Source organism: Grus americana, chromosome 5 (assembly GCF_028858705.1).
Source record: "Grus americana isolate bGruAme1 chromosome 5, bGruAme1.mat, whole genome shotgun sequence".
NCBI classification, from domain to species: domain Eukaryota; kingdom Metazoa; phylum Chordata; class Aves; order Gruiformes; family Gruidae; genus Grus; species Grus americana.
In genome coordinates this window covers 154,812-177,677 of record NC_072856.1, presented here as the reverse complement: position 1 = coordinate 177,677, position 22,866 = coordinate 154,812, and the positions used below count along the sequence as shown (strand labels likewise).

Genomic DNA, 22,866 nt, shown 5'->3' with positions numbered 1-22,866 from the left:
CGCACGGACGCTGCCCACCCGTGGCCCGGGCCCCTGTGCGTGGGTGTCACCCCGGGGGAGCGCCTCTGCAGGTGTCCTTCACCCGGAGCCGGGGTGTCCCTGTGCTGGGGTAGCTCTCCGGGTGTGGGTGTCCCTTGTCCTCTCCGACTGTCCCCGCGGGTGTGTGGGTATGTCTGTGCGTCCCCGTGCTCCCTCCCCAGGCATCTGCGGCCGTCCCCGCGCGGTCCCCGTCGGGTGTGGGTGTCTCTGGGCTGTCCCCGCTCCCGTGTCCGTCCCCAGGAGCTGCCCCCTGGCTGTCCCTGTGCAGGTGTCCCTGCGTGGTCCCCGTGTCCCCGACCAGGGCTGGGTGTCTCGGGGTGTCCCTGTGTGGGGTGTCCCCCCCGGGTGTCCCGCAGCAGACAGGGAGGGGCAGAGCCCCATCCCCACCCTGCAGGGGATTACGAGGGGCTCAGCCCAGCTCTGCCTAATCCCGGGGATTACAAGGGCTGGGCCCGGATAGGGGACAGGGGGGGCACCCAGGAGTGCCCCCCTCAAGGACGCGGCACGTGGCAGCTGGGGACAGCAAGGGGGGGCTCCCCAACAGCATCCTCCGGCACCGCTGGGTTCAGCGCATATCCCAACACGTCACCACGGGGCGGATTTGGGGGGGCGAGGGAAGCAAACCAGCTGGCCCAAAGCCTCCAGTTTATTGGGGTGATGGGGAGCGGGGAGCCGGGGGGGGGGCTCAGGCGGTGCCGGTGCCCTGCTGCATGCGCTTGAGGAGCTCCTCGTCCTGCAGCGACAGCTCCGTCAGCTTCTTGCCCATCCTCTCATGGACCTCCAGGTACTTGGCCACGCAGCGGTCCAGGCACACGCTCTCCCCCTTCGACAGCTCCGCGTCCTTGTAGTGGGGGGGGACGCACTTTCGGTGGCACGCCTGCGTCATCCTGCGCGGCACCGGCGCCGTCAGCCCCACCACGCACGACGCCCGAGCCCCAGCACCCCAACGCCTCCTGTCCCCCCGGTGTCATCGCCATCCCCAGGCACCCCCCGTGTCCCCCATCCCCAGGCACCCCCAGCGCCCCCCCATTTCCCAGGCTCCCCTTTGTGCCCCCAGCACTCCCCAACACCCCTCCAGCACCCCCGGGCCCCCCAGCGCCTCTGATACCCCCCAGTGCCCCCCCATCCCCGGGCACCCCCAGTGCCCCCATCCCCCCCCAGTGCCCCCCCATCCCCGGGCACCCCCAAAGCCCCCATCCCCCCCCCAATGCCCCCCATCCCCGGGCACCCCCAAAGCCCCCATCCCCCCCCAGTGCCCCCCCATCCCCGGGCACCCCCAGTGCCCCCATCCCCCCCCAGTGCCCCCCCATCCCCGGGCACCCCCAAAGCCCCCATCCCCCCCCAGTGCCCCCCCATCCCCGGGCACCCCCAGTGCCCCCATCCCCCCCCAGTGCCCCCCCATCCCCGGGCACCCCCAAAGCCCCCATCCCCCCCCAATGCCCCCCATCCCCGGGCACCCCCAAAGCCCCCATCCCCCCCCAATGCCCCCCATCCCCGGGCACCCCCAAAGCCCCCATCCCCCCCCCAGTGCCCCCCATCCCCGGGCACCCCCAAAGCCCCCATCCCCCCCCCAATGCCCCCCATCCCCGGGCACCCCCAAAGCCCCCATCCCCCCCCCAACGCCCCCCATCCCCGGGCACCCCCCTCCCCCCCAGCGCCCCCCCCAGTGCCGCCGCCCCCCGCTGCTCCCCCGGCAGGGCGCACCGGTTGTACATGTCGGCCATCATGTCAACCTCCAGCTCGGCCGCCAGCTGCTGGGCCCGCAGCGGGTCCATGGCGGCCCGGCCCGGCCCGGCCCGGCCCGGCTCGGCTCGGCTCGGCACGGCCCGGTTCGGGACCCCGCGGTTGCTCCCGGCAGGAACCACGTGGGCGCCGCGCTTCCGCCCACACGCAGAGCCGGCCCACCTCTCCGCAGGCTTCATCCAATAGAAGCCAGGCGGGTGGGGAAACAGGGGCGCGTTCCCAACGCTGATAGGGCCCCGCGGAAGGGGGCGTGGCGACGCTGGCAGCCAAGGAGAGGCAGGGAGGCGGTGGGAGGGGAAGGCGCGCGCTCGCCAGCCCTTTGCCCTGCAGGGGGCGGGGCCAGCATGGAAGGAGGCGGGGCTGGAACCGGGCACCGCCCCCGAGCCGGTCCGGGAGGCACCGTGTGCCCGTGTGCCCGTGTGTCCGTGTGTGCCCGTGTGTCTGTGTGTGCCCGTGTGTCCGTGTGCCCGTGTGTGTCCGTGTGTCTGTGTGTGTCCGTGTGCCCGTGTGTCCGTGTGCCCGTGTGCCCGTGTGTGTGTGTGTCCGTGTGTGTGTCCGTGTGTGTGTCTGTGTGCCCGTGTGCCCGTGTGTGTGTGTGTGTGTGTGTGTGCCCGTGTGTCCGTGTGTCCGTGTGTCTGTGACCCCGTGTGTCCGTGTGTGTGTGTGTCTGTGTGTCTGTGTGCCCGTGTGTCCGTGTGTCCGTGTGTCTGTGTGTCTGTATGTGTGTATGTGTGTGCCCGTGTGTCCGTGTACCCGTGTATGTGTGTGCCCGTGTGCCTCTGTGTGTGTGTGTCTGTGTGTCCGTGTGTCCGTGTGTGTGTCCGTGCGCCCGTGTGTCCGTGTGTGTGTCCGTGTGTCCGTATGTGTGTCCGTGTGCCTGTGACCCCCCGTGTGTCCGTGCATCCATGCGTCCATGCGTCCGTGTGTCTGTGTGCCCGTGTGCCCGTGTGCCTGTGTGTCTGTGTGTCTGTGTGTGTGTCCGTGTGTCCGTGTGTGTGCCCGTGTGCCCGTGTGCCCATGTGTCTGTGTGTGTGCCCGTGTGTCCGTGTGTCTGTGACCCCGTGTGCCCGTGTGCCCGTGTGCCCGTGTGTCCGTGTGTCTGTGACCCCATGTGCCCGTGTGTCCGTGTGTCCGTGACCCCGTGTGCCTGTGACCCCGTGTGCCCGTGTGTCCGTGTGTGTGCCCGTGTGCCCGTGTGCCCATGTGTCTGTGTGTGTGCCCGTGTGTCCGTGTGTCTGTGACCCCGTGTGCCCGTGTGCCCGTGTGTCCGTGTGTCTGTGACCCCGTGTGCCCGTGTGTCCGTGTGTCCGTGACCCCATGTGTCTGTGACCCCGTGTGCCCGTGTGTCCGTGTGTCCGTGACCCCGTGTGCCTGTGACCCCATGTGCCCATGTGTCCGTGACCCCGTGTGTCCGTGGCCCCTCATGTCCCTCGTGTGCCTGTGACCCCCCGTGTGTCCGTGTGTCCGTGTGCCTGTGTGTCTGCGTGTCTGTGTGCCTGTGACCCCCCGTGTGTCCTGGGGTGTCTGTGCCCCCGTGTGTTCCCATGTGCCCTCCGTGTGTCCCCGTGTGTCTCGGTGTGTTCCCCGTGTCTGTGCCCCTGTGTCCCCGTGTGCCCGTGACCCCTCATGTCCCGCCGTGTCCCCCGGGTCCCCGTGCCCCCCAAGTCTCCCTGTCCCCCTCTGGGGTATCCATGTCCCCTTGTGCCCCCCCCGGGACCCCACGGCGCTGGCTGGGTGTCCCCGCCCCGCGTGTCCCCCCGTGGGCTCCTTCGGGTGTCCCCGGTGTCCGGGCGGGAGTGTCGGCGTGTGTCGTGTCCGCCCCGTCTCTGCCCGTCCCCACGCGTGTCCCCGTGTCGTCTCCCCCTGCCCGCCCCAGCCCCTCGCGCTGCCCCGCGGCCGGCCCCACGCGTGCCCCGTGCCCCGCGGGTGGGCGGTGAGTGAAGGCGGCACCTGCCCCCGCCGGGTAAAAATAGCGCCGGGGCGGGCGGGGCCGGCGAGAGCGGCCGGGGCGGGAGCGGGAGCGGGCGGGAGGGTACGGGGGGCGAGGGGGGTTCGGGGGGGCTGGGGGGTGGGAGGGGGAATTGGGGGTCCGGGAGGGGGTCCGGGAGGTCGGGAGAGGGAAAATTGGGGGGGTGGGAGGGGGCGTGCGGGTCCGGGAGGGGGAATTGGGGGTGCCGGGATTGGACATGGGGGGGTGGGGAGGGGGGAATGGGGGGTCAGGATGGCGGTTTGGGGAGCTGGGGGGGCCGGCTGGGAGTGGGGGGGTTGGGAGGGTGAACGGGGCGGTCGGGACGGGGGCACGGGGGGTCGGGAGGGGGAATAGGGGGTCCCGGGATGGGGGTAAAGGGGGGGTTAGGAAAGGGTCCCGGGGTGCTGGGACGGGACGTGGAGGGGACTGGGATGGGGGGGCAGGAGGGGAATGGGGGGTTGGTATTGGGCATGGAGGGCTGGAGGAGGCGGGGGGGGCAGCTGGGATATTGGGGTGTCGGGATGGGGCATGGGGGGGCTGGCCGGGGAATGGGGGCTGGCCAGGGGCATGGGGTGCCCAGGGTGGGGAAATGGGGGTGCGAGGGCTGGAGGGGGCCAAGGGAACAGGGGTGGGAGGTAGCCGGGCTGGGGGGCTACGGGGGCCACGGGCAAGCTGAGGGCGTACCGGGGGGATCCCAGTGACAGCCCTGCACCCCTGCAGCCGTGACCACAGCAGCATGGAGCCCCTGAGAGATGCCGACACCCCCACCTCGGACACCCCCGCCCCCGGCACCCCCCCTCACCCCCCTCCGGGGCTGGAGGAGGGCAGCGGGGAAACGGCAGCTCAGCAGGGTGGGAGGGACCCCCGGGCAGTGGGGGGCAATGGGGGTGACGGCCAGGGGGCAGGGGCAGCAGGGGACACGGGGGGCGATGCCAAGGGAGTGGGGGACACGGAGGGTGAGGACAAGGACGTGGGGGGCGATGCCAAGGGAGCGGGGGACGCAGTGAGTGAGGACAAGGACGTGGGGGGCGATGCCAAGGGAGTGGGGGACGCAGTGAGTGAGGACAAGGACATGGGGGGCGATGCCAAGGGAGCGGGGGACGCAGTGAGTGAGGACAAGGACGTGGGGGGCGATGCCAAGGGAGTGGGGGACACGGGGGGTGAGGACAAGGACATGGGGGGCGATGCCAAGGGAGCGGGGGACACAGGGGGTGAGGACAAGGATGTGGGGGGCGATGCCAAGGGAGCGGGGGACACGGGGGGTGAGGACAAGGATGTGGGGGGCGATGCCAAGGGAGCGGGGGACGCAGTGAGTGAGGACAAGGACGTGGGGGGCGCGGGGGGCGACGCCGGGGCAGCGGGGGATGCCGGGGGGCACGCCCAGGGCCAGGCTGCAGGGGATGCCGGGAGCGATGCCGGGGCAGGGGGTCCCAGGGGGGGTACCGGAGGGGGTACCGGAGCGGGTGCCACAGAGGGACCGGCAGCAGCGGGCAGCACACGGGGCCGGCAGGTGAGAGGGGACACGGGGGGGGGCAGTGGGTGGCACGGCCAGGGACATTGGGGTGGCAGGGTGGGGGGCAGCAGTGGTACGGATGGGGATGGGGGGACGGTGCCAGGGCAGGGTGATGGTACCAGGGAAGGGTGACGGTACCACGGGCAGGGTGACGGTACCGGGGCAGGGTGACGGTACCAGGGAAGGGTGACGGTACCGGGGCAGGGTGACGGTACCAGGGAAGGGTGACGATACCACGGGCAGGGTGACGGTACCAGGGCAGGGTGATGGTACCAGGGAAGGGTGACGGTACCGGGGCAGGGTGACGGTACCAGGGCAGGGTGACGGTACCATGGGCAGGGTGACGGTACCGGGGCAGGGTGACGGTACCAGGGAAGGGTGACGATACCACGGGCAGGGTGACGGTACCAGGGAAGGGTGACGGTACCGGGGCAGGGTGATGGTACCGGGGCAGGGTGACGGTACCGGGGCAGGGTGACGGTACCAGGGAAGGGTGACGATACCACGGGCAGGGTGACGGTACCAGGGAAGGGTGACGGTACCGGGGCAGGGTGACGGTACCGGGGCAGGGTGATGGTGCCCGTGCTGGCAGTGCCACCCCGGCTGTGCCCGCAGGAGCCCAGCTGGCTGCAGGACGAGGAGGACGAGCTGTGGCCCGAGTTCCCACCCTGCTCGTCCATGGCGGGGGCCACCAGCCCCACGTCCCCCGTGTCCCCCACGTCCCCCGTGTCCCCCACGTCCCCAACATCTCCGGCGTCCCCCACGTCCCCCACGTCCCCCACAGGTAAGGGCCGTGCCGGGCAGCACGGGCAGGACCCTGCGGTGGCACCGGAGTCCCCCGGGGTCACAGCCGCCCCCCCCCGCCATGTCCCCTCTCCGTGAGGTCCCCTGCAGACCCCCCCATGTGTCCCCCCCCATTCGGGATCCCCGCCAGTGCCCGGAGGGGACGAGGGTGCCCCCGCCCCGGGGTGCCCCTGCGCCCCGCTGACCCCCCCCTCCCTCGCAGCTGCCACCACCGAGGGCTCGGGGCGCAGCCAGAGGTGAGTGTGGGGGGCTCGGCTGGCCCACCCGTGTGCGCCCCTGGGTGCCACCCGCGGCGCTGCCCTGGTCCTCACCCACGGCCCACCCGTGTGCCCGCAGGGGGGTGCCCGCGGGGGGGGCGGGGGGCCGGGCGCCCCCCGGGACGGCGAGGCCAAGGCTGGAGGGGGCCGGGGGGCGGCCGCGGGTGAGTGCCCGGGCACAGGGGCGCAGCGCCATCCTGGAGAAGTTCGGAGGGTGAGAGGGGCCGCGGCACGGGGGGGCACGGGGGGACTGGGGGCACGGGGGGGCACGGGGCAATGGGGGGCACGGGGGGGGCACAGGGGGTATTGGGGGGCACGGGGGGGCACGGGGGGACTGGGGGCACGGGGGGGCATGGGGCAATGGGGGGCACGGGGCGATTGGGGGCACGGGGGGGCACGGGGGGATTGGGGGGCCCGGGAGGGCACGGGGTAATGGGGGGCACGGAGGGGCACAGGGGGTATTGGGGGGCACGGGGGGTACGGGGGGGCACGGGGGGGCACGGGGGGGCACGGGGGTATTGGGGGGCACGGGGGGATTGGGGGGCCCGGGAGGGGCCCGGGGCGCCACTGGCCAATGGGGGGCGCTGGGGGCGGTCAGGGTCCCTGGCCAATGGGGAGCCCCTGGGGCGGACGCCGTGGGGGAAATGGGCCAACGGGGAACACCGGGGCAAGGATGAGCCAATGGGAAGGCCGGCGGCCGGGGGCGGGAGCAGAGACGGGCCAATGGGGATGCCCCCAAGGGGGGACTGGCCAGGGGACTGGCCAATGGGGAGGGTCCCGTCCGGGCAGACGGCGGCCAATGGGGAACCAGCCGGAGCCCCGCGGCGGGGCAGCGAGCGGCCGGGTCGCGCGCGGGGTGTGGGGTGCCCCACGGCGTCCGGCATGGCCCGCAGGGCAGCCACGGGGCCGGCCCCGCACATCAAGCGGACGGGCGGCACGGCCGCCGTGAAGGCCATGCTGCTGGAGTGGTGCCGCGCCAGGACCCGCGGCTACCAGGTGAGCACCGTGGGGCGGGGGGGGGCTGACCGACCGACCGCCCGACCGACCGACCGACCGCCGTCCCTCCGCGGCAGCACGTGGACGTGCAGAACTTCTCGGGGAGCTGGGGCAGCGGCCTGGCCTTCTGCGCCCTCCTCCACAGCTTCTTCCCCGACGCCTTCGACTACGGCAGCCTGGAGCCCGGCGCCCGCCGGCACAACTTCGCCCTGGCCTTCGCCACCGCCGAGTGAGAGCCCCCCCCCCCCCCGCCTCGGCCCCCCCCGACCTCCCCAGCCCCCCCGGGCCCCGGTGACGGCGGTGTCCCCGCAGGGAGCGGGCGGGCTGCGCCCCGCTGCTGGAGGTGGAGGACATGGTGCGGCTGCCGGTGCCCGACGCCAAGTGCATCTACACGTACGTGCAGGAGCTGTACCGCTGCCTGGTGGCCAAGGGGCTGGTGAAGACCAAGAAGCGCTGACCCCGCGGCCCCCCCCCCCGCCCCGTCCCCCAGCAGTAAAGGCTTGCGGCGCCGGGCAGCGGTGGCCCCGTCTCTCGTGGGGCCGTGGGCGCAGGGACGCTGGCGCCAGGCGGGTGCCCGAGGGATCGGCGTTGCCCGCTGCCAGCCCACGCGGAGGGGACGGGCGTGCGGGGCGGCATCCCCCCAGGGCTGGCGCACGGCGGGCAGCACCTCCGAAGCAGGAGCGGGAGTAAATTTACTGACACGCGGGATGGGGCGGCCCCCGTGGGGTGCCAGGACCCCCCTGTGGTGCCAGGCCGGGCCCAGGCGCCAGCGCCAAGGCGGCAGCGCCAAGGCGGCAGCCGTGCCAGGGCCGGCCCCGGCCGGTGCGGGGAGGGAGGGCGAAGCCGGGCAGCCCCCGGGTGCCCGCGGGTGCGGGGGGCTCAGGGGTCGGGGCGCGGCTCGGCGTGGAGGCGGGTGTGTTCCTCCGCCCGGCGATGGAAAACCTCCGGCTGGTCCTGGAGCTCACGGGCCAGATCCTGCCGCAGCACCCGCTGGGTGTCCAGGCTGTCCAGCATCAGCAGCAGGTCCTGCAGCACTGTGGGCACCGGGGGGGGTGTCAGGGCGGGCACCCCCTCCTGCCGTGCCCGCCCCCCCATCCCCGAGGTGCCCACCTTGGGTGGCACGGGTGGTGGGCGCCCAGTGCTCGGCAGAGGTGAGGGGCTGGCAGATGTGGCCATCAGGGTCCACGCTGGGGTGGTAGATGCTGGTGCGGAGGGTGACGCGAGGGGGGGTCAGCGGGTGGTGGGGGGAGAAGGTCAGCTCGAAGCGGAAGGCACCCGCGTTGTACGGGGGGTTGTTCTGCCGTGGTAAGGGGGGGCACCTCAGACCCTCCTGCTGCAGCGTCCTTTGGGGGGGACCCTGTCCCAGCCCTCATACCCAGTGCCCCCCTGTGGAGATCCCCCCCCCAGCCTGAACCCTCCAGGAGGGGAGCCCCCACACAGTGTCCCCAGGGGGACTCCCCCCCACGCTGCCCTGATAGGGACACCCACACAGTGCCCTCCCAGGAGACCCCGCTCGCCCCCATGGCCCCAGGGGAAGCCCTGCCCCTCCATGCCCCTGGGGGATCCCCCGTGTCCCCAGGGGCCCATCTCCCCTCCGTGTCCCCCTGTGGCCCCGTAGTCCACTCATGTCCCCAAGGCCCCTGTGCTCCCAGGGGATCCCCCCCAGGCCCCCCGTGTCCCCATGCACGGGCAGCAGCAGCCCCCCCGTGTCCCCACGCACGGGCAGCAGCAGCCCCCCCCGTGTCCCCCCGTGTCCCCACGCACGGGCAGCAGCAGCCCCCCCCGTGTCCGTGTCCCCACGCACGGGCAGCAGCAGCCCCCCCCGTGTCCCCACGCACGGGCAGCAGCAGCCCCCCCCCCGTGTCCCCCCGTGTCCCCACGCACGGGCAGCAGCAGCCCCCCCCGTGTCCCCACGCACGGGCAGCAGCAGCCCCCCCCGTGTCCGTGTCCCCACGCACGGGCAGCAGCAGTCCCCCCCCGTGTCCCCCGTGTCCCCCCGTGTCCCCACGCACGGGCAGCAGCCCCCCCCGTGTCCCCACGCACGGGCAGCAGCAGCCCCCCCCCGTGTCCGTGTCCCCACGCACGGGCAGCAGCAGCCCCTCCCAGCGCAGCACGTTGCCGTCCGGCAGCCGCAGCTCGCGGGCCCCGCCCCACCGCCGCACCTCCTCCAATTCCTGCACAGGGGCGGGGCGGTGGGCGGGGTCACAGGGCGGGGACACGCCTCCGTGGGCGGGGCTGCACCCCCGGGACACGCCCCCGCGGGTGGAGCTGTGCCATGGACACGCCCCCTGGGCGGGGCACAGCCAGGCCACGCCCCGTCGCGGAGCGGTCCTCGCGGAGGAAACGAAACCGGGACTTTGCACCCCCCGCAGCCCGGTACCCGCACCCACCCGTACCGGTACCCACCGGCACCCGCACCCCGGCACCCCCTGGTACCAGCACGCCCTGCACCCCGGCACCCACCGGTACCGGCACCCCCCGCACCCCGGTACCCACTGGTACCCGCACCCCCCGCACCCCAGCACCAACCGGTACCGGCACGCCCCGCACCCCGGCACCCCCCGCACCTCGGCACCCACCGGTACCGCCACCCCCCGCAGCCCCGGCACTCCCCACACCCGCACCCCGCTGCATGCTCGCACCGGTACTCCCAGCACCGTCTGTCCCGCACCCCGAGATCGGCACCCCTCGGCCGCCCCTCGTCCCGGTGCTGACACCATGACACCCCCCGCTGGTACCCCCGGTGCGGTGCCCCCGGTGCCCCTACCCACCTTGGCGATCCTGGCAGCCATGGTACCGATGCCCAGTGTCGCTGGGCGGGGCTACATTGGGCCACGCCCACCAGGGAGGCGGGATGAGCTGCTCCAGCCCCGCCCCTGACATGGGGGCAGGCCATGGGTACCCCGGGGCCATAGAGACGGGGGTGGATGGGGGGCCAGACAGGCCATGGGTACCCCGGGGCCATAGAGACGGGTGGGGATGGGGGGCCAGACAGGCCATGGGTACCCCGGGGCCATAGAGACGGGGGTGGATGGGGGGCCAGACAGGCCATGGGTACCCCGGGGCCATAGAGACGGGGGTGGATGGGGGGCCAGACAGGCCATGGGTACCCCGGGGCCATAGAGACGGGGGGTGGATGGGGGCCAGACAGGCCATGGGTACCCCGGAGCCATAGAGACGGGGGGGATGAGGGGCCAGACAGGCCATGGGTACCCCGGGGCCATAGAGACGGGTGGGGATGGGGGGCCAGACAGGCCATGGGTACCCCGGGGCCATAGAGACGGGGGGGGATGGGGGGCCAGACAGGCCCTGGGTACCCCGGGGCCATAGAGACGGGTGGGGATGGGGGGCCAGACAGGCCATGGGTACCCCGGGGCCATAGAGACGGGTGGGGATGAGGGGCCAGACAGGCCATGGGTACCCCGGGGCCATAGAGACGGGGGTGGATGGGGGGCCAGACAGGCCATGGGTACCCCGGGGCCATAGAGACGGGGGGGGATGGGGGGCCAGACAGGCCATGGGTACCCCGGGGCCATAGAGACGGGGGGGATGAGGGGCCAGACAGGCCATGGGTACCCCGGGGCCATAGAGACGGGTGGGGATGAGGGGCCAGACAGGCCATGGGTACCCCGGGGCCATAGAGACGGGTGGGGATGGGGGGCCAGACAGGCCCTGGGTACCCCGGGGCCATAGAGATGGGTGGGGATGGGGGGCCAGACAGGCCTTGGGTACCCCGGGGCCATAGAGACGGGTGGGGATGGGGGGCCAGACAGGCCATGGGTACCCCGGGGCCATAGAGACGGGGGGGGATGGGGGGCCAGACAGGCCATGGGTACCCCGGGGCCATAGAGACGGGGGGGGATGGGGGGCCAGACAGGCCATGGGTACCCCGGGGCCATAGAGACGGGTGGGGATGGGGGGCCAGACAGGCCATGGGTACCCCGGGGCCATAGAGACGGGGGGGGATGGGGGGCCAGACAGGCCATGGGTACCCCGGGGCCATAGAGACGGGTGGGGATGAGGGGCCAGACAGGCCATGGGTACCCCGGGGCCATAGAGACGGGTGGGGATGGGGGGCCAGACAGGCCTTGGGTACCCCGGGGCCATAGAGACGGGTGGGGATGAGGGGCCAGACAGGCCCTGGGTACCCCGGGGCCATAGAGACGGGGGGGGATGGGGGGCCAGACAGGCCTTGGGTACCCCGGGGCCTCAGAAGTCAGCGGCGTGGGGCCAGACCTGCCCCATGGGGCCGTGGGCACGGCAGCTCTGGCAGGGTGGGAGGCCCAGAGGTGTCCCAGCCCCACGGCTTGCTGGGAGGTGGGGTGAGGGCAGCCTGCCCCACTGCGTCCCGGCTGCCCAGAGGCAGTAGGTCGGGTCTTCCTACTTGTGGGGTGGGGGGGGCTCCTTGGGGACTCCACCCTCCCAAATCCCAAGCCTGGCACCAGGCGGAGATGATCATAGAGTTGATGTAAGAGGGGCCAGGCTCTCCTGGAGCAGCCCAAGGTGCTGGAGAGGTGTGGGGCAGGCAGGCTCCCGGATCATCCCTGTGCTGGCAGGGCAGGGTGTACCGAGGACTGCCCTTGGCCAATGCTGGAGGGCGGAGGGGTAAAGTGGTCCTTACCCCACCCTGGGCAGCAGAGAAAGGTGGGGAGAGGGGGTCACACCATCTGGGCCCCCCCCAAGTCACTGGGGGGATCAGAGAGACGAGGAGAGGGAGCTCGAGCTGGAGCCTGAGTGGCGAGAGGTCCCTTGTCACCACAGGAGTCGGGGGGGGGGGGGGGCAGTTGAGCGGCTAGAGTGTCCCACCCCACCTCCCAAAGGGTGACAGCCTCAGGGGGTTGGTCCTCCAGCACCCGGAGCAGAGCGGGTCCCAGGGCTGGAAGGGGCGGGGGGGGGGCCACATCCTGCCACGGGCGCCTGCGCCCAGCCCGCCCCTCCCGTCTGCCCCGGGCACCCCCCGGCCGCCGGCCCGGCTGATTTACGGGAAACCTCGGTGGCTGCCCGCCGCCCTCCTTAATCTTTAACCAGGCAGGGCCAGATCTGGCCAGATCCCCCCCTGCGCTCGGCCGGACACGCAGGGACCCGACCCGCCGGGCACCCAGGTGGGCCCGGGGTGCTGCCTCCTCCTGCCCCCCGCACCCAGCTCCCCGGGGGGTGTCAGACCAGGGGGCACCCCTGGGGGGGGTTCGCGGGGTGGGGATGCAGGTGCTGCAGGGAATAGGGGTGCGGGGTGCCGGCGTGGGGTGCTGGGAGCTGGGGTGGGGGTGGGTGCCCGTCGAGCCCCTGACCCGTGCTTGCCCACCAGGATGCCCACCGTGACGCTCTGGCTGCCCCTGGTGTGGCTGGTGGCCACGGCCACGGCCACTGTCACCCCGGTAAGTGTGGCCTGGGAACACGGGCTCCCTGCGCCCAGGTGCCCCCACGCCCCCCCTCACCTGAGTCCCCCACCTGGGTGCCCCCCCGCCCTCCCTCACCACAGTCCCCGTGCCCAGGTGCCCACGCCGGACGCCTCTCCCGGCGGGCTGAAGCTGCTCAGACAGCACCCAACGCCGTCGGTGCCCCCCCATCCTGCCCCAGGCCCGCCGGGGGATGTGGGGGCACCCATCCTGCCTGTGCCCACCCCCCGTGCCCACCCCGAGGAGCTCCCCGGCTCGGATGCCCCCCTCAAGGCCGCAGACCCCCCCGGCCCCGAGGCGCCTGAGGGAGCGCCCGAGGAGCCGGGCACCACGGCCGACAGGAGCACGGCAGCACCCGCACCCGGCACCACCCAGGGGCCCTCCGGCACCCCGGGGACCAGCGCCCCGCCGTGCCCCGGGGACGAGGAGCCGGCCGAGGCCTGTGGGGCACCCACGGCGGAGCAGCGGGCGGCCGTGGCCGAGGCGCTGGGCACCTTCGCCCTCCGCTTCTACCAGCGCATGGCGGAGGCCGCCCAGCCCGACGCCAACCTGCTCTTCTCCCCCATCAACGTGGCCATGGGGCTCTCGCACCTCCTGCTGGGTGAGGGGCTGCTCGCGGGCACCGCCATTGGCACTGCCATGGGTGCTGCCGTGGGCGCTGCTGTGGGTGCTGCTGTGGGTGCTGCCGTGGGCTCTGCCGTGGGTGCTGCCATGGGTGCTGCCGTGGGTGCCGCCGTGGGCGCTGCTGTGGGTGCTGCCGTGGGCGCTGCCGTGGGCGCTGTCGTGGGCACTGCTGTCGGTGCTGCCGTGGGCTCTGCCGTGGGTGCTGCCGTGGGTGCTGCTGTGGGTGCTGCTGTTGGCACTGCCGTGGGCACCACTATAGGCACTGCTGTGGGCGCTGTGGGTGGGCATCGCTGTGGGCTCTGCCATGGGCAGCACCGTGGGCTCTGCCGTGGGCGCCGCTGTGGGTGCTGCTCTCACCAACCACTATGGGCACCACCCACGGCCCCGTGGCCGTCCCAGCCCGGAGCAGCGGGAGCACCCATGGGCGCCTCGCTGAGCTTCCCCTGTGCCCGCAGGCGCCCGCGGCGAGACCCGTGAGCGCCTGGGCGCCATCCTGGCGTACCCACCGGAGCTGGGCTGCGTGCACGGCGCCCTGCGGCAGCTCGCCGGCGCGCCCGGCCTTTTCTCGGCCGCCGAGATCTTCCACCACGCAGGTGAGGCGGGCGGCCGGGCAGCGGCGGGGGCACCGGTGCCGGGCGGGCACGGGGTGATGCCAGCCGTGCCGTCGGGCAGAGCTGCGCCTCCAGCCCCGCTTCCTCAACGAGTCCTGGCACTTCTACGGCGCCCGCCCGCGCGCGCTGAGCGGCAACGAGAGCCTGGACCTGCTGCGCATCAACGAGTGGGTGCGCGGGGCCAGCCGGGGGCTCCTGCCCGGGCTCCTGTCGGCGCTGCCCCCCCAGCCCCGCCTGCTGCTGCTCAGCGCCGTCCACCTCCAGGGTACGGCCCCCGGGACGCGAGCTGCCCCGCGCGCTGCCTGGGATCCGGCGCGGGGCCGGGGCCGAGGTCGCCCCGCGTGGCCCCCCGGGTCGTCCCCCGCAGCCCCGGTGCCGTGTCCCCGCAGCCGCCTGGCGCACGCCGCTGGAGGCCAAGAAGACGGTGCCGCTGCCCTTCCTGCGCCCCGGGGGCCCCCCCCGCCTGGTGCCCACCATGACCAGCAAGAAGTACCCGGTGGCCTCCTTCACCGACCCCCGCCTGCAGGTCCAGGTACCCCCCCGCCGGCCGGCACTGGGGAGGGCGCGGGCTGTGACATCACTGCCATGGCTCTGGAGGGGATGTTGGGCTGTGACATCACTCCCTTGGCACTTGGAGGGGGTCGCAACAGGGCGTGATGTCACTCCGGTGGCAGTGGAGGGGAGGCCAGGCTGTGACGTCACTCCCCTAGCACTGGGGGGGTGGGGAGGCTGTGACATCATTCCCAGGGGCACTCGGGAACATCACTGCGGTGGCACCAGGAGGGATGCCGGGCTGTGAGGTCACTGCGGTGGCACTGGGGGGTGCTGGGCTGTGAGGTCACTGCGGTGGCACCAGGAGGGATGCCAGGCTGTGACATCACTGCGGTGGCACTGGGGGGTGCTGGGCTGTGACATCACTGCGGTGGCACTCGGGGGGTGCTGGGCTGTGAGGTCACTGCGGTGGCACTCGGGGGGTGCCGGGCTGTGAGGTCACTGCGGTGGCACTGAGGGCCAGGGGCCGTCCCGCAGGTGGGGCGGCTGGAGCTGAACGGGGGGCTGAGCCTGGTGGTGCTGGTGCCACGGGGGCCCCTGGGGACGCTGGAGACCCTGGAGCGGGCGCTGGACCCCCCCACCTTCCTGGGGCTGCTGCGGCGGGCAGCCCGCACCCCCCTCCGCGCCACCGCCCTGGCCCTGCCCCGCCTGCGCCTCGACCTCGCCCTGGACGTGGTGGCCCTGGTCCACGACATGGGTAAGGCCACCGACCCCCCCTGCCCCGGGACCTGCCTGTGACATCACTGCTTGGGCTGGGTGGGCTAGGGGTGATGTCACTTCCTGCACGGGAGGTGATGTGCAATGATGTCACTGGCCCCTCCTTGGTCCCTATGCAGGTCCCCGTGTCCCCACCGTCCCCTGTGTGCCCCGGTGTCCCCGTGCCTTTGGTGTCCCCAGGGCCCCCCCGGTACCCCAATGTCCCTGGTGCACCCCACGTCCCCAGTGCCCCCGATGTGCCCCACTGCCCCCATGCCCCGGTGCCCGTAACGTCCCCCTCGTCCCCCGTGTCCCCATATTACCCCTGCTGTCTCTGGTGGCCCCAATATCCCCCATCTCCCTGGTGCCCCCCACGTCCCTTGGTGTCCCCTGGTGCCCCCCACTGCCCCTTGCCCGCGGTGTCCCCGGTGTGTCCCCGGTGTGTCCCCGGTGCCCCCCACATCCCCAGCGTCCCCAAGGCCCCCCAGTTCACCCCGTGTCCCCCGTGCACCCCTCGGCGTCCCCCGTGTCCCTGCGGGGATGGCGCTGAGGACGGGTGCCGCAGACTACGGGCTGTTCCTGGACGCGGAGCTGTGCGGGCTGGCGCGGGGCCCGGCGGTGGCGGTGGATGCGGCGCGGCACCGGGCCGTGCTGGCGCTGGACGAGGCCGGCGTGGAGGCGGCGGGCGCCATGGCCACCTCGGTGGCCCGCACGGCCCTGCTGCTGGAGGTCCTGCGCCCCTTCCTCTTCGTCCTCTGGCACGACGCCGGCGCCGTCCCCCTCTTCATGGGCCGCCTCAGCGACCCCCAGCCCTGACCCCTGCCCGCCCTCCTCTCCCCGCTCCTGCTTCGTCCTCTCCCTCCTTCCAGCCCTCTGTCCCTCCCCACCTCCTTCCCTCCGGCCCTTCCCTCCCTCCCCTGGCCCTCCCGTCCTTCTTTTCCCTCCCTCCATCCCTTCTCCCTCCTGCCTTCCTCTCCCCCCCACCCCATCCCTCCCTCTTTCCTTCCAACCACCCTCCAGCCCCGTCCTTCCCTCTCTCTTCCCTCCCTCATCCTCATCCTCATCCTCATCCTCATCCTCATCCCTCCCTCCTCTTCTCCCTCCCTCCTTCCCCACCTCCTCCCACCTCCCCACCCCTCCCTTCCCCATCCACCCCCCCTTTCCCTCCCCCGTGCCCCCACTCCCTCCCAGCCCCACAGGGCAGTACGGGGCCCTGCCCCCCTTGTGCCTCAGTTTCCCCGTTGGGCTCTGAGGCCCCAATAAACACCCTGACCGCTGCGCTGCTCCTGCCTGTGGGGAGGGGAAGGCACAGCCCGGGTGCCGGGGGGGGGCAAGTTGGGGGCTGTCAGGCCCGCGGGGGCCCCGGCTGCGTGCCAGGCGTCACCCCAGGGTGCCAGGGCTGAGGCAGGGGAGGTGGCAGCGCCGGGGGCAGGTGACACCCAGCACCTTCCTGAAAAAAAAAAAGCCTTTATTGCCCTAGAAAAGCCCCCGCAGCCCCCGCGTGCTGGCACTGGGCACCCACGGGACATCGGGGAAGGCGGGGGGCACCCACCGCCAGCACCCCGGCGCGGGTGCCCGCCAGGGCGGGGGTGCTGCTGGGTGGGGGTGCCCCCGCCGTGCCCCTCAGTCCCAGCCGTTCTCCTTCACCATGTGCGACATCTCGATGATGAACTTCCCCTCCTTGTACTTCTGGCTGCTCTCGAAGGCCTGCTCCTGGGGGACACGGCGTGACACCCCCCCGTGCCCCCAGTGGGGTGCCCACGCCGGCACCGACGGGGTTGGGGTGCCCGGGGTGCTGCCCGCCTTCACCACGGCTTTGGGGTGCCCACAGAAAGGTTTGGGGTGTCAGGGTGGTGCCCGCGTTACGGGTTTGGGGTGCCCAGCCCAGGGATTTGGGGTGCCCGGGGCAGTGCCCGCAGCGGGGTGGGGGTGTCGGGCGCGGGGGCACTCACGTATTTCCAGCCCAGGGTGGTCTTGCAGCTCTGGCAGAAGATGTCGGCCACCGAGTGCAGCCCCGTCAGCAGCAGCCGCTGCTCCGCCGGGCCACAGCCCACGTTCACCCTGTGCCGGGAGAGCAGGGGGGTCTGCCACCGGCACGGCTCGGCACGGCACGGCTCAGCCTGGCACGGCTCAGCATGGCACAGCCTGGCACGGCTCAGCACGGCACGGCTCAGCCTGGCACGGCTCAGCATGGCACAGCCTGGCATGGCTCAGCACGGCACGGCTCAGCCCAGCACGGCTTGGTATGGCACAGCTTGGCCTGGCACGGCTCGGCACGGCACGGCTCAGCCTGGCACGGCTTGGCATGGCACAGCCTGGCACGGCTCAGCCCGGCACGGCTCGGCACGGCACAGCCTGGCATGGCTCGGCACGGCACGGCTCAGCCCAGTATGGCTCAGCACGGCACAGCCTGGCATGGCTTGGTATGGCACAGCTTGGCCTGGCACGGCTCGGCACGGCACGGCTCAGCCCAATCTGGCTCGGTATGGCACAGCTCAGCCCACCACGGCTCAGCACGACACAGCCTGGCACGGCTCGGCACGGCACAGCTTGGCCTGGCATGGCTCGGCACAGCCCGGCTCGGCACGGCACAGCCTGGCTCGGCACAGCCCGGCTCAGCACGGCACAGCCCGGCACGGCCAGGACAGCAGCCCCGTGTGACTCCCTGGTGCCCACAGTGCGGGGCCCCCCCGCTGCCCCCCGCCCGCGGCCCGGGCGCGGTACTCACACGGAGTTGAACAGGTAGGCACGGCCGTGGCTGCCCTGGAAGGACTGTGGGGACACGGCGCGAGTCACCAGCCGGGCCCTGCGTCCCCCGGGCCACCCGCGCCCCCCCCCCGCTCTGCCGCCATGCAACACGCCAGCCCGGGGCACCGTGGGGGGGGACGCTTGCTGCCCTGGGGACACCGAGGGGGAGATGCTCACCTCCGTCGGAGCACCGTAGGGGACAGCTGCCACCCCCAGGACACCGGCGGGGGGGGGACACACTTGCTGCCCTGGGGACCCCCGGGCAACGCTTACCACCGTGGGGGCTCCGTGGGGAATGCCCCCACCTCGGGGACAACGCAGAGGGAACACCCATCGCCCCGGGGATGCCACGGGGGACACGCCGGCTGTCCCGAGGCCCCCATGGGTAGAAGCTCACAGCCCTGGGGGCATCATGGGGGGGGACACGCTGGCTGTCCAGGGCCACCGTGGGACGAAGCTTTGCCACCCTGGGGACACCACGGGGGGACACTTGGGGACACGGCAGGGGCACCGCAGCGGGGACGCCGGCCGACCCAATGCCACCGTGGGAAGAAGCTCGCAGCCCCTGGGACACGGGGGGGGGGGACACGCTCGCTGTCCCAGGGCCACCCCGGGGGCACCGCGGGGGGGGACGCTGGCCGGGGGGGGCACCTTGGAGATGAGCTCCTCGTGCCTGGCCAGGTGTGCCCGGCAGTGCACGCAGCTGTAGGTGCGGTGGGAGCGGGGCAGGTAGCTGTGGAAGGTCCTGGGGGGCAGGCGGGTGGCGGGGGGCAGGCGGCGCCGGGGGGGGGGCATGGCGGGCGGCAGGGCCCCGGGGGGGCGCGGAGGGGCGGGGGGCACCGTGCACCCCCCGCAGAGCCGCTCGCAGGGGAAGCAGCGCAGCAGAGCGCCGAAAGCCGTCGTTCCTCCCGCGCCGAGGTCGGGGGGGCACTGCCGCCCCGGGCCCCCCCAGGTGAGAAGGAGGCGGAAAAGGGGGGCGGCCTGCAAAGGGTTAAAGGGGGGCAGTGAGGGGGGGGTGGCACTGCCTGGGCCCCCCCTCCCCAATACCCCCAGCTCTCACCCCCCCCCGCCCCGGTGCCAGCTGAGGCTGGGCCAGCTCATCGCAGGAGTGAGGGGCAGCGCGGGGGTGGCACCGCCCCGACCCTGCTGTCCCCAGGGAGACCCGGGGGGGCCCTAAGAGCGAGGGGGGGGCAGAGGGGGCCCGACGTTGGGGGAGAGGATGGGGGGGTCCTCTTAAGGGGGCTCTGGGGCTCCTCCTAAAAGGGTCTGGGAGTCCCGGGGGCGGGGGGGGAAATTGGGGGTCCCGGGACGGGACGATGGGGGTCCCGGGGGGGCAATGTTAGGGGTGCCCAGGGGGACACGATGGGGGTCCCGTACGGGAGGATGGGGGTCCCGGGAGGAGACCATGGGAGCCCAGGGGACGCGACGCGGGTCCCGAGGGGGGGTACGGGGGTTGCGGGGGGGCCGGGAGCCGCTCACCGCCTGCCGCTGTCCCCGCTGCCGCCGCTGCCGCTTGTCCCCGGGGCGGGCCCGGGCGGGGGCACCGGGCGGGCGCGGGGGGGGGGGGGGGGGCCCTGCGTGCCCGGGGACTGCATCACGGCACCGTGACTCATCCCCCGCCGCCGCGACGTCACCGCCCGCACCCCGCCGCCGTGACGTCACCGCCCGGCACCTCCGACGTCAGCCCCGCCGCCGGGGAAGCGCTGCGGGCTCCGGCGCCGCTCGGCGCCCCCGTGTCCCCGTGTCCCCGTACCCCCGTGTCCCCGTGCCCCCAGCCCTCTCCCCCCCCCCAGGAGTCACCCCCGGGGCACACGCAAATGAGATGTAAATCAGGCGGAGGGGGGGGAATGCGTGCAAATGACATGCAAATGGTGCAAATGACATGCAAATGGATGCAAATGAGATGCAAATGAGATGCAAACGAGCCCGGGACCCTTGCCAGCGAAGGGAGGGGACGGGACCGGGGACACAGTCTAATGAGACGCAAATGAGCCCCGCGGCGGTATGCAGATGAGATGCAAATGAGCCCCGCGGACTCCGCCTCCCGGGGCACCGCGCCGTCCCCCCATGCGTCATCACGTCACCCCGGCGGCCCCGCGCGGCTGCCATGGCAACCCCTGCCGCAGCTCCCCCGCCCAACCGGCCTGGCGCGCGGGCGCGCCTCTCTGACCTCACTTCCGGCCGCGGCCTCGCCGACCCGGAAGCGCGGCAGCCCCAGTAGGTGGTAGGCGAGTTGGGGGGGGGGGGCGGGAGCGCACCGGCGGTGCCATGGCAACGGCCTGAGGGCGGGAGCGGCGGCCGGGACCCTCACACCGGGCGGGTGGCAGAGCGGGGAGCCGGGCCCGGCGGCCGCGGGGAGGGCCCAGGCCCGGCCCCACCGCCCCTCTCCGCAGCGGGCGGGCGAGGCCCGGTGTCGCGTCATGGCGGACGATGGCGGCGAGGAGAAGAAGCAGGTGGCCAAGTTCGAGCTGGAGCGGGAGACGGAGCTGCGCTTCGAGGTGGAGGCCTCGCAGACGGTGCAGCTGGAGCTGCTCACCGGCATGGCCGAGGTCTTCGGCACCGAGCTCACCCGCAACAAGAAGTTCACCTTCGACGCTGGCGCCAAGGTGGCCGTCTTCACCTGGCACGGCTGCACCGTCCAGCTCAGCGGCCGCACCGAGGTGGCCTACGTCTCCAAGGACACCCCCATGCTGCTCTACCTCAACACCCACACGGCCCTGGAGCAGATGCGGCGGCAGGCGGAGCGGGAGGACGAGCGGGGACCCCGCGTCATGGTGGTGGGACCCACCGACGTGGGTAAGTCGACCGTGTGCCGCTTGCTGCTGAACTACGCCGTGCGCCTGGGGCGCCGGCCCACCTTCGTGGAGCTGGACGTGGGCCAGGGCTCCGTCTCCATCCCCGGCACCATGGGCGCTCTCTACATCGAGCGGCCAGCCGACGTGGAGGAGGGCTTCTCCCTCCAGGCACCGCTCGTCTACCACTTTGGCTCCACCACACCTGGCACCAACATCAAGCTCTACAACAAGGTGAGCGCAGGGAGCCCGTGGAGGGGGCTCGCCCGGGGGACAGGCTCACTTCGGAGCCGGGCTCCAGAGCTCCCTGCCTGCCCGGGATCATCCCGTTGCTTTTGCCACTGTATAAGACTGTGTTGCATTCTGCCCCGCGTGCTGCGCCCGCTTCTGGGCGCTGCAGCTCAACAGAGATGTAGGGAGGGCCGGGGCGGCGTGGGGAGAGGCGTAATGGGGATGGTGGAGGAGCCTCCCGAGGAGGGGAGAAGCTCTTCCCCGGAGAGGAGGAGCTGAGGGACCACAACTGAGTCCACAAGCCACGTAACATTTTAGGAACGGCTTCAGCCTCCTGCACGGCAAATCACCCCTTTGCGGCTATTGGTTTGGGGTGGGGCAGAAAGGATTTTGTCCCGGGTGGCTGTCCAGGAGCTGGGCATCGCTGCTGTGCTTAGCAGCAAATAACCGAGCGCGTTAGGAACGGTACGGGGGATTGCTGTGTCCCCGAGGAGCCGGACAGGGCCGGGCATGCTGGCCTCCTGCCCTGCTGATGCCGTTCAGGGACTGCCCGCTCGCTCCCCTGAGCTTCTCGCCCAGTCGGAGCCAGCACGGTACCGCTGCGGGAATCGAGGCTCTGGGGCTACTGAAGGAGGTGGGCACAGCATTGGAGCTGGCTGAGGTTTGGGGAGGCGGGTGCCCCAAAAAGGTGTCTCTGTCCTGACGCCTCTGCCCTGTTGCCCCCGCAGATCACATCCCGCCTGGCCGACGTCTTCAACCAGCGCTGCGAAGTGAACCGCCGCGCCTCGGTGAGCGGCTGCGTCATCAACACCTGCGGCTGGGTGAAGGGCTCGGGCTACCAGGCGCTGGTGCACGCCGCCTCCGCCTTCGAGGTGGACGTGGTGGTGGTGCTGGACCAGGAGCGGCTCTACAACGAGCTGAAGAGGGACCTGCCCCACTTTGTCCGCACCGTCCTGCTCCCCAAGTCCGGCGGGGTGGTGGAGCGCTCCAAGGACTTCCGGCGGGAGTGCCGGGACGACCGCATCCGGGAGTACTTCTACGGCTTCCGGGGCTGCTTCTACCCTCACGCCTTTGACGTCAAGTTCTCCGACGTCAAGATCTACAAGGTGGGGGCTCCCACCATCCCGGACTCCTGCCTGCCCCTGGGCATGTCGCAGGAGGACAACCAGCTGAAGCTGGTGCCGGTGACGCCGGGGCGGGACATGGTGCACCACCTGCTGAGCGTCAGCACCGCTGACAGCCCCGACGACAACATCTCGGAGACCAGCGTGGCTGGCTTCATCGTGGTCACCGGCGTCGACCTGGAGCGCCAGGTCTTCACGGTCCTCTCCCCCGCCCCTCGCCCCCTGCCCAAGAACTTCCTGCTCATCATGGACATCCGCTTCATGGACCTCAAGTAGGGCACGGGCTGGGGGCGGCCCCACTGACGGTGCTGCCTCCGGCGGGTTCCCTGCCTTCGCCCGCCCGCCGGTTTCACGCCCTTTTGTAACGTTTGTAATTAAACCTCGAAGCCTTTCGCTCGTGGGTGAGGGTCTGCCCGCCCGCCGCGGGGGGGGTGGGGGGGTGCTCGGGGTGGGCGGGGCCACCCGCTGGGGGCGGGGCCACCCGCTGGGGGCGGGGCCTGGCGAGGGCGTGGCCCCAGAGCAGGGCGGGTCCCGGAGCAGGGCTGTGCCGGAGGCACCTGCGGGTCCCGGCCCCACGGTCCCCCCGCAGTGCGCCGGGCCGTACCCGCTTCCCTCCCCCGGCCCCCGACGTGGTACGTTCCGCGCATGCGTCCTTCCGTGCCGGGAGCCGCCTGTGCGCCCGCCCCCCTCCCCGTGACGCATGCGCGCCCCCGGCCTCCCCCGCCTCCTCCTCACGCGCATGCGCGCCTCCCCTTCCAGGCGGTTCCCCGC

General features: G+C 72.7%; 5 protein-coding genes across 7 annotated transcripts in view; 2 read left to right on the top strand and 3 right to left on the bottom strand.

Annotated features, from left to right (window-relative positions):
* Positions 1 to 671: 671 nt before the first annotated feature.
* The window catches only part of TIMM10 (translocase of inner mitochondrial membrane 10), a 46,314-nt gene continuing 24,119 nt past the window's right edge, over positions 672 to 22,866 (bottom strand). Inside the window, exons 2-3 of the mRNA XM_054829045.1 lie at positions 1,744 to 1,884; positions 672 to 926 (exon numbers count right to left, since the gene is read on the bottom strand). Of these exons, the coding sequence (XP_054685020.1) occupies positions 725 to 926; positions 1,744 to 1,814 (273 nt within the window). The 5' untranslated portion in view covers positions 1,815 to 1,884 and the 3' untranslated portion in view covers positions 672 to 724. The remainder of the gene's footprint in view (positions 927 to 1,743; positions 1,885 to 22,866) is intronic.
* On the top strand, positions 5,080 to 16,493 carry LOC129207693 (plasma protease C1 inhibitor-like). 2 transcript variants are annotated; one of them, XM_054829012.1, is made up of 14 exons: positions 5,080 to 5,261; positions 5,880 to 6,048; positions 6,271 to 6,304; positions 6,405 to 6,539; positions 7,219 to 7,321; positions 7,399 to 7,550; positions 7,634 to 7,714; positions 12,627 to 12,696; positions 12,814 to 13,318; positions 13,797 to 13,934; positions 14,014 to 14,217; positions 14,342 to 14,484; positions 14,982 to 15,201; positions 15,766 to 16,493. In XM_054829012.1, the coding sequence occupies exons 2-14, from the start codon at positions 5,943 to 5,945 to the stop codon at positions 16,014 to 16,016; spliced, it is 2,142 nt and encodes a 713-aa protein (XP_054684987.1). In that variant the 5' UTR covers positions 5,080 to 5,261; positions 5,880 to 5,942; the 3' UTR covers positions 16,017 to 16,493. The 2 variants fall into 2 exon arrangements, with proteins under 2 accessions (XP_054684987.1, XP_054684988.1); XM_054829013.1 differs by lacking the exons at positions 5,080 to 5,261; positions 5,880 to 6,048; positions 6,271 to 6,304; ... (2 more) ...; positions 7,399 to 7,550; positions 7,634 to 7,714 and adding exons at positions 9,582 to 9,719; positions 12,350 to 12,423 and having other exon boundaries at positions 15,766 to 16,492.
* On the bottom strand, positions 8,054 to 10,162 carry UBE2L6 (ubiquitin conjugating enzyme E2 L6). 2 transcript variants are annotated; one of them, XM_054829039.1, is made up of 4 exons: positions 10,093 to 10,162; positions 9,406 to 9,495; positions 8,432 to 8,618; positions 8,054 to 8,355 (listed from the first exon to the last, which is right to left on the bottom strand). In XM_054829039.1, the coding sequence occupies exons 1-4, from the start codon at positions 10,111 to 10,113 to the stop codon at positions 8,201 to 8,203; spliced, it is 453 nt and encodes a 150-aa protein (XP_054685014.1). In that variant the 5' UTR covers positions 10,114 to 10,162; the 3' UTR covers positions 8,054 to 8,200. The 2 variants fall into 2 exon arrangements, with proteins under 2 accessions (XP_054685014.1, XP_054685015.1); XM_054829040.1 differs by lacking the exon at positions 9,406 to 9,495 and having other exon boundaries at positions 10,093 to 10,136.
* Positions 16,671 to 20,370, bottom strand: YPEL4 (yippee like 4). The gene is made up of 6 exons (XM_054826373.1): positions 20,124 to 20,370; positions 19,428 to 19,627; positions 18,600 to 18,929; positions 17,929 to 17,972; positions 17,153 to 17,261; positions 16,671 to 16,913 (listed from the first exon to the last, which is right to left on the bottom strand). Exons 1-6 carry the CDS (start codon positions 20,368 to 20,370, stop codon positions 16,824 to 16,826), a joined length of 1,020 nt encoding a protein of 339 aa, XP_054682348.1. The 3' UTR covers positions 16,671 to 16,823.
* Positions 20,210 to 22,483, top strand: CLP1 (cleavage factor polyribonucleotide kinase subunit 1). The gene is made up of 2 exons (XM_054829023.1): positions 20,210 to 20,974; positions 21,700 to 22,483. The coding sequence occupies exons 1-2, from the start codon at positions 20,369 to 20,371 to the stop codon at positions 22,369 to 22,371; spliced, it is 1,278 nt and encodes a 425-aa protein (XP_054684998.1). The 5' UTR covers positions 20,210 to 20,368; the 3' UTR covers positions 22,372 to 22,483.

Coding starts and splice junctions, on each gene's coding strand:
- LOC129207693 (XM_054829012.1), top strand. CDS start 5,943: ATGGCGGGGGCCACCAGCCCCACGTCCCCCGTGTCCCCCACGTCCCCC. Junction 7,715..12,626: donor GACGCCAAGTGCATCTACAC/GTACGTGCAGGA, acceptor CTTGCCCACCAG/GATGCCCACCGTGACGCTCT. Junction 14,218..14,341: donor CAGCGCCGTCCACCTCCAGG/GTACGGCCCCCG, acceptor GTGTCCCCGCAG/CCGCCTGGCGCACGCCGCTG.
- UBE2L6 (XM_054829039.1), bottom strand. CDS start 10,113: ATGGCTGCCAGGATCGCCAAG. Junction 9,496..10,092: donor TGGCTGCCAGGATCGCCAAG/GTGGGTAGGGGC, acceptor GCCCCTGTGCAG/GAATTGGAGGAGGTGCGGCG. Junction 8,356..8,431: donor CACCACCCGTGCCACCCAAG/GTGGGCACCTCG, acceptor CGGTGCCCACAG/TGCTGCAGGACCTGCTGCTG.
- CLP1 (XM_054829023.1), top strand. CDS start 20,369: ATGGCGGACGATGGCGGCGAGGAGAAGAAGCAGGTGGCCAAGTTCGAG. Junction 20,975..21,699: donor ACATCAAGCTCTACAACAAG/GTGAGCGCAGGG, acceptor TTGCCCCCGCAG/ATCACATCCCGCCTGGCCGA.
- YPEL4 (XM_054826373.1), bottom strand. CDS start 20,370: ATGACGCGACACCGGGCCTCGCCCGCCCGCTGCGGAGAGGGGCGGTGG. Junction 17,973..18,599: donor ACGAGGAGCTCATCTCCAAG/GTGCCCCCCCCG, acceptor GTGTCCCCACAG/TCCTTCCAGGGCAGCCACGG. Junction 16,914..17,152: donor CCACCCTGGGCTGGAAATAC/GTGAGTGCCCCC, acceptor CGTGTCCCCCAG/GAGCAGGCCTTCGAGAGCAG.